A 7,514-nucleotide genomic window follows, 5' to 3' on the forward strand; every position below is an offset into this window, starting at 1 on the left:
CCTCAGTAGAATGGCCGTGGTGTCACACAGCTCACAGCAACCTCCAACTCCTGGGCCTAGGCGATTCTCCTGCCTCAGTTTCCAGAGTAGCTGGGACTACAGGCACCTACCACAAGGCCCAGCTATTTTTTTGTTGCAATTTGGCCAGGGCCAGGGCTGAACCCACCACCCTTGGTATATGGGGCAGGCACCCTACCCACTGAGCCACAGGCACCACCCCATGATTACCTTTTTTTTTTCTTTTTTTTTTTTTTTTGAGACAGAGCCTCAAACTGTCGCCCTGGGCTTGAGTTCTATGGCATCACAGCTTACAGCAACCTTCAACTCCTGGGTTCAAGTGATTCTCCTGCCTCCACTTCCTAAGTAGTTGGGACTACAAATGCCTGCCACAACGCACAGCTATTTTTTGGCTGCAGCCATAATTGTTTGGTGGGCACAGGCTGGACCTATAAGCTCAGGTGTACGTGGCTGGCGCCTTAGCTGCTTGAGCCACAGGCGCCAAGCCATGATTACCTATTTTAATGATAATGTTTTATATTGGGCTAAATACAAATGTTAAAATTAATTTAACCTCAGCTCGGTGCCCGTAGCTCAGTGAGTAGGGTGCTGATCACATACACCCAGGCTGTTGGGTTCGAGCCTGGTCCAGACCTGCTAAACAATGACAATTGCAACCAAAAAACACCCATTGTGGTGGGCACCTGTAGTCCCAGCTACTTTGGAGGCTGAGGCAAGAGAATCTTTTAAGCCCAAGAGTTTGAGGTTGCTATGATATCACAATACTCTACCAAGGGTGACATAATGACATGCTTTCTCAAAAAAAATCCCAAAAGTTAATTTAACCTGTTTCTTCTGCTTTTTAACTTGGTTCAGTTTTTTAGCTTTAAAATGATAAATAGTTGGCAGCACCTGTAGCTCAGTGGGTAGGGTGCCAGTCACACACACTGAGGCTGGGGGGTTCGAACCCAACCCGGGCCAGGTATAATAATGACAACTACAACAACAAAAAAATAGCTTGGGGCTCGGCACCTGTAGCTCAAGTGACTAAGACACCAGCCACATACACCAGAGCTGGTGGGTTCAAATCCAGCCCAGGTCTGCCGAACAACGATGACAACTATAACCAAAAAATAGCTGGGTGTGTGGCAGGTGCCTGTAGTCCCAGCTACTTGGGAGCCTGAGGCACGAGAATCGCTTGATTCTACCTAGGAGTTTGAGGTTGCTGTGAGCTGTGACGCCATAGCACTCTACCCAGGGTGACAACTTTAGACTCTGCCTCAAAATAAATAAATAAATAAAAAGGGGTGAGCAAAAAATAAATAAAATAAAATGATGAATGGGTCTGCTATTTAAAGGTGCAGAATGAAAATTTTAAAACATATTTAAGAAATGACATGGGGGGGTCACCCTAAGTTCTGACTGGATAGCTCTGCTCCATGTTCCATTAATGACATCTGTGATAGGTGTGACATGGGAGGGCTGGTGGGGTTTGCTGGGTCAGCTCCAGCAGGCTTGTTGCTCCAACTTGCCTAGACTCCAAGTGCCCGCCCAGGAGGAAAGTCTCCATAGTCTCTATGTCATACCCTGGGAAGTTCCAGAGAGGTGGGGGGAATGGAACTGCCAGCAGGGACAAGGTCTAGTGCTGGCACGCACGCACTCTTTTGCATGGTGTCCTGCCAGGGGCTACTCCTCTGCCTGAGCTAAGACTTGCGGATAGGGGCGCGTGGAGAGGCACTACCCAGAGTAATGGGAACAGCATACGTTCTACGTGGGCAAAAGCGCAGAAAGGTCCTCGGGGACAGCTGCCCGACTGCTGCATGTCGTTGCACTTGGTGGATTTGTAGATCTGTAGAGAGCAGAGGAGAGGCAGGTTAGACTTGGGACTCTGAAAGGAGAGTAAGTGGGCCCCCTTCCTTCAGCATGGATGGCCAGCTTAGTCATTCCTTCCCATCTCCAGTCTGCACCACTCCCCCAAGTTTCTATCAACTTCTTATTCAAACTCCTGACTCCACTGCCACTGTCACATTCCCTATTGGGATCACAGTTCTCACCAGCATTCACAATAGGGTATTCTCCAGCTGCCCTCCACTCATGGTCTTGGCCAGGGCTGTGCCCTGGGTGTGCTTCCGAGGCATTGAACCACAATCCCAGGCAGCACGCAGCGACCCCCAGCACGTCCACTAGCAGGGCACCCTGGGTTACAATCAACACTGGGTCTAACTGCTCGCTCTGCTATCTGCGACCATATCAGGTTGTCTCTGTCCATGTGTTTACCTCAGGGCATCCTGGCTTCCAATGAACTGCATGTGCCTCTCTGTACCCTGCACAAGACCTAGGGATGCTGACATGCTCCAGGACCACCTCACAGGGTCAACTGGTGGGGAAATAGCATCAGGGTGGCGGCAGGGACCCCAGGTTCTGATCTAGAACCGGACTACTGGAAGGGGGCTTTTTTTTTATTTTTCAAAACCTTTTGTCAGTAGATCATAAGCCCCATGAGTGGCAGAGAGCCCAGAATGGCCAGGATGCCATGCTCCACTTATGCTTGCCCTATCAGTAGCAAGGGGGGCAGGGGGACGACGGGAGGACAAGGACATACTGGAAACAGAGTGCTGCCTGCTGAGTGTGGGCTCAAAACAAGAGAAGCTGCTTCCTTGAGGGTGTGGGGCTCCTCTAGGACTGCCTAGAAAGAGCCCCTTCCAGGATGGTGTCAGGGTGGGTGGTCTCAACACCTGTCCTACCCTCCTTGTCTTCCTGCTTCCCAAAGGGGCTGTGTGAAGTTGCCCCCAGCCCCTACTCCAAGGCCCACCTCTGGGTGGAACTGCTGCTCCGTGCGGGTGTGGCAATACTGGCAGGCATCCCCGTTCTCACACTTGCCGGGGTCTCCCCACTCATCCCCGTGCTTGACGTTTGGACATGGAGATGACCTGGCCCAACGAGAGGGTGGGGTCAGATGGAGGCAGGGGAGGTGAGATCAGGGTCTAGCAGCTGCCACCTGGATCCCTGCCCTACTCAGGGCCTGCTCTGGTCTCCCTGCCTCACAGGCACCGGCACAGAAACAGGAAAGACCAGCTGCAGAGTAAGGGCCTTACCAGGGTCAGAAACCAGGCCTGTTCCCCTCAGCCAGGACCCATACAAGCACCATACAAGCCCATAAAGTCAGGCTAGAACCACACTGTCCACACTGTAGCCTGGCCCCAGCCCAGCACCTGATCCTTGGGATCAGAACTGGAGAGAATTCACTCATGCAGGAGATGGACCTGGGCTCCCACCATCCAGCAATCCTTAATGTTCCCTCCCCTAGTACCTGGGCCCTGTCATCCTGAAATCTTCCCACCTCCCTGAGAGCCACAGGGGTAGCAGCCTCTGCCACCATCCCTTCCCTGCCACTCCTCCCTCCCATGGCTGGCCTCCTGGGGCCAAAGGACCTGTATTTGTGCTTCCGGGGACTCCGCCGCCGGTCCTTGCTGTTGTGGTAGTAGGGACAGGCATAGCCTTGGCGGCACAGCCGCGGGGGCTTCTTGCAAGGCTCCGTCTTATAGTTCCCCAGCACATAAGCGGTCTCTGCATAGGGGGCCAGAGGGCAGGGGTCAGGTGAAGGGAGCTGGAGAGCCCTGAGAATAGCAGGCATGGAGTGGAAGCAGTAGTCACTGGGAAAGCATCCAGGAGCTGAGGCTCCTGTGAAAGGTGTGGGCAGGCCACAGGCACACTGGTGAGGCCGACACCAAGGCTGACACTGAGGTAAGGAAGACAGATGCTATCCCTCACTGGAGATACACACAGTTCACTGGGCAAAAGGGCCTCCCTTCATGAGTGTGGTTATGCATGGGTGCACACTTGGGAGGCCTGAGAGATCTTCAGGACGTGGTGTATGTGAGAAAACTCTAGCTCAAGTGCCCTATGCAAACGGGCTGGGTGGCTGGATGCTTCTTAGCAATAGTGGCTTCAGCCACAGAAGGCAGTAGGTGGTGAGGAACCAAGTCCTCGGACAGAAGAGGGGACAGATTGTTGCTGGAGGGCACATGGCCAACTGTGTGGTGGCCTATACCTTGCCATCGAGGCTCTTCACTGAGGATTTTTTCTATCATGGCATGGCTTGCGGCCCCAGCTGATGGGCCCTCTATACTGCCCTCTACTGTGGTCTGGCCGTTCTGCAAGGCCTCCATGGCCTGGAGCTCCCTGGGAGGAGAGGAAAGAATCAAGATGGAGGGGATGGGGCAGGAAACAAAGAACACCCTCTACCTCAAGCCCCCACCCCATACCCCAGCCTACCACAATCAGCCTGGCCCACCTGATGTCGTAGACAGGGGAGCGGAGGTCATGGGGCCCGTGGGCAAAAGCGCAGTGTAGGCCGTTTTTGGTGCAGTTGCCTTTTGAGTCTGTCTCGTGGATGCAAATTCCAGTTTTATAGTAACGAAGGTGGTACCTGCGTTCAGTGTCCCCTGTGGTCCTATGCAGGAATGGACACCTGGAACATGGTAGTGGGGGTCATCCATCTTTGCCCCCTGCAGCCTGGGCTAGCTTCCTCAGTCTGAAGGGGGCCCCATAGGGCCTGACATTCTTGGGCGAGTTAGATGCCAGAAGAAAAGATGCTTGCCCAGACTTGGGGGCTCTCAGAGAAGCAAACAACCTGCCCAAAACTTGGGCACACCCTCTCATTCTGCGTCCCTCCATTAGGCTGGAGAAGATGTCAGCAAGCCTTTGACCTCTGTGAGAAAGGAGTGCTGATGCAGGGATGGTTCTACAAGTTATACCCACAGAACCCCCATGGTGTCTGTCACCCCTCTCCAATGTCGGAACAAGTAACAGGCACAGTCAGTGATTATTCCCTGTGCGGGACGTTTCCAGGTTGCCCACCTTCTCATGTTTGTCATTAGTGTTGTGCCCTATGACTTGCAGTAAGATATTTAGGGTTAGCAAACATAGGAACTGTGAGCCTGTCTCTCTAAATAGCCTTGGTGAGACCTCATGGGATGCAGTGGTGGTTGCCCGGTACCTGTGATCTGTGGGGTAGGATGAAAGGCCCAGGAGCCACCTTGCTTTAGGTGTAGCCCCTTAGGCTCAGCAGAACAAAGGCCTATTTTTGGCTTCATGAAAGTGAGGAAAGCAAAAGGTAGCCTGACCCCTGACGATGGCAGGGTTTAAGCCCAGGCCATAGGAAGACAGGCTGGGTTGCAGCAAGTCCTCCCCAAAGCAGCCTCTAGCTGACCTCCCAGAATCTTCCTAGCCTACTCTGAACACTATATTGGAGCTCTATATCTAACCCAGAAGAAGACACAAGGTTCTTCTGAGGGCAGCTGGGCACTCACTCGTCGCCCTCCGGGCAGAGGCCTGTAGCCTCGTCGTACTTGGTGCAGTAGACGTCAGGACTGTAGTTGAAGGTACCGTCCCGACGGCGGATGGACCTGCGGCGCCGCTGGTTCACAAAATGCCAATGGAAACAGGTGTAGGGCCGATGCTGTGTGCATTTGTGTTGCACAAAGAGCGGACACTGCTCCGTGCGGAATTCCTTCAGGTACCTGCAGAGAAAGCCCCATGTTGGGAGGCCAGGAGCAAACGGTAAAGCCCTTTGCTTCCCAGCAAGAAGTAACCACCAAGTCTCCTAAGGTATCAAATCTGAAGTGCTGGTTCCACTGGGACACCAGGGGAGTCTGGATCTTAACATTCAGATCCACACCAAACCCGTCCCAAGCCAGCCCTAAAGGATAGAACCGCAGACCAGTCATGCTGAGATCTTCAGTAGTAGCTTGGTTCTCTGTGCCCTCCCTGAGGGTTCCCAGACCCAACCACAAATCACAGGCAAAGGGCTGCAAACAAGAGCATTGAGGAGTCTCTCCCAAACTTTGTACAAGCCTCTGCTATCCAGATACACCTGCACCTGCCAATTGCTGGAGGCCTCATGTGTACCACAAGTAAGGCTATGACTGTGGGAAGAAACGTGCAGATGAGCAACAGACTTTTCAGCTCTGGAGTTGAAAGCCGAGGTCACAAGTATCCCCTCTGGACGACTGACTCTGGTAATTACTGCCCTGCCTTCCTACTTCCTAGAGACATTTTTCTAGTACTACTGAGGTAAAAGTTTGGGAAGGAGCTCGCACTGGCATCTGAAGAGGCCCTCCTCCCTTGCAGCCTGTCCTGTCCCTGGTAGTCTTGCAAGTGGGTACCTGCGGGAGCCAGGGTTATTCACACCCTGGAATGTGAGGGCTATCTCCTTTTGGCTTCCTCCCAACCTTGACTCATCTGTTTTTGCCCCATATGTGTAATGGTCCTTATCTCTTCCCCCACACCCATCCAGGGAAAGCCCCAGATCCACCCACCCCCTTACAGAACATACTGCCCATCTGTTTTTATTCACTACATGTGTCCAGATGGAGTCTCTTAAATCAGGGGGCCCTACCAGGGGGACAGGAAGTCAACTGTAATTCACTCTTTCAAGCCTCACAAGGAAAGCAAAAATGGCTTGAGGAAGATGGTTCCAGAAGGCTCAGAGGTTATATGCAGAAATGAGTATAAAGGGAGAACAACCTGATCTCAAACAACTGCCTGGGCTCAGTGCAGAGTCTGGATCTGGAAGGCATGGACCAAAGGCCAAAGGGTCCAGCCCATTATCTTTGGCTCATGCCAAGATACTCAGGTCCTTACTAGTCTGGCTATAATAAAGGTGTGAGGGCAGTTAGATCTAGGGCTTAGACTTTTCAGGTAGGTTTTCTTTTATGCCAATGAAAAATCCTTTCAGAGGTTCAGTGTCCATGACTCAGTGGTTAGGGCCCCAGCCACATACACCAGGGCTGGTGGGTTTGAACCCAGCCTGGGTTTGCTAAACAACAATCACAACTGCAACAAAAAAATAGCTAGGTGTTGTGGTGGGCACCTGTAGTCCCAGCTACTTAGGAGGCTGAAGCAAGAGAACTGCTTAAGCCCCAGAGTTTGAGGTTGCTGTGAGCTGGGACATCACAGCTCTCTACTGAGGGCAACATAGTGAGACTGTGTCTCAAATTAAAAAAAAAAGAAAGAAAGAAAAGAAAAATCCTTCCAGACTTGAACAGTAAAATGCTTAAGTGTGTATACTGGGGGGCAGTGCGGGGGGGGGGGCAGCCAGACGTTCCCTAAGAGCACAGTTGGGGTTAAGGGGCAGTGAAGCTTCTATACAGAACCATGCTGTTCATTCAGCACATGTTTATTGAGCATCTCAGCAGGCACGGTGCGAGCAACAAGGACACCAAGGAAGGGGTAATTGTGATCTTTAGGAAGCTCACGTTTTCATGTGAGAGACACAAGTGGAATTATTCCTATGGGAAGGCTTATGAGAGATACTTGTTCAGGGTACCCTGAAACCCCAAAACGATCCTTGACTAAGGCTGGGATAGAGGAAGGAGAACAGGGGCAGGAGGGCCAGGCGTGGTGGCTCATACCTATAATCCTAGCACTCTGGGAGGCCGAGGTGGGTGGACTGTCTGAGCTCACAGGTTTGAGACTGAAACCAGCCTAGGCCAGAGCAAGACTTTATCTCTAAA

At 52.3% G+C, this 7,514-nt stretch overlaps 1 protein-coding gene across 1 annotated transcript in view; it reads right to left on the reverse strand.

Moving 5' to 3' along the window:
- The window catches only part of UNK (unkempt family zinc finger), a 54,479-nt gene that overhangs the window by 15,352 nt on the left and 31,613 nt on the right, over positions 1-7,514 (reverse strand). The window contains exons 2-7 of the mRNA XM_023511225.1: positions 5,310-5,519; positions 4,292-4,468; positions 4,049-4,179; positions 3,429-3,564; positions 2,810-2,927; positions 1,762-1,846 (exon numbers count right to left, since the gene is read on the reverse strand). Coding sequence (XP_023366993.1) covers positions 1,762-1,846; positions 2,810-2,927; positions 3,429-3,564; positions 4,049-4,179; positions 4,292-4,468; positions 5,310-5,519 — 857 coding nt within the window. The remainder of the gene's footprint in view (positions 1-1,761; positions 1,847-2,809; positions 2,928-3,428; positions 3,565-4,048; positions 4,180-4,291; positions 4,469-5,309; positions 5,520-7,514) is intronic.

Source organism: Otolemur garnettii, unplaced genomic scaffold (genome assembly GCF_000181295.1).
Source record: "Otolemur garnettii isolate 467f Iridium unplaced genomic scaffold, OtoGar3 scaffold00018, whole genome shotgun sequence".
In the NCBI taxonomy this organism is placed as follows: Eukaryota; Metazoa; Chordata; class Mammalia; order Primates; family Galagidae; genus Otolemur; species Otolemur garnettii.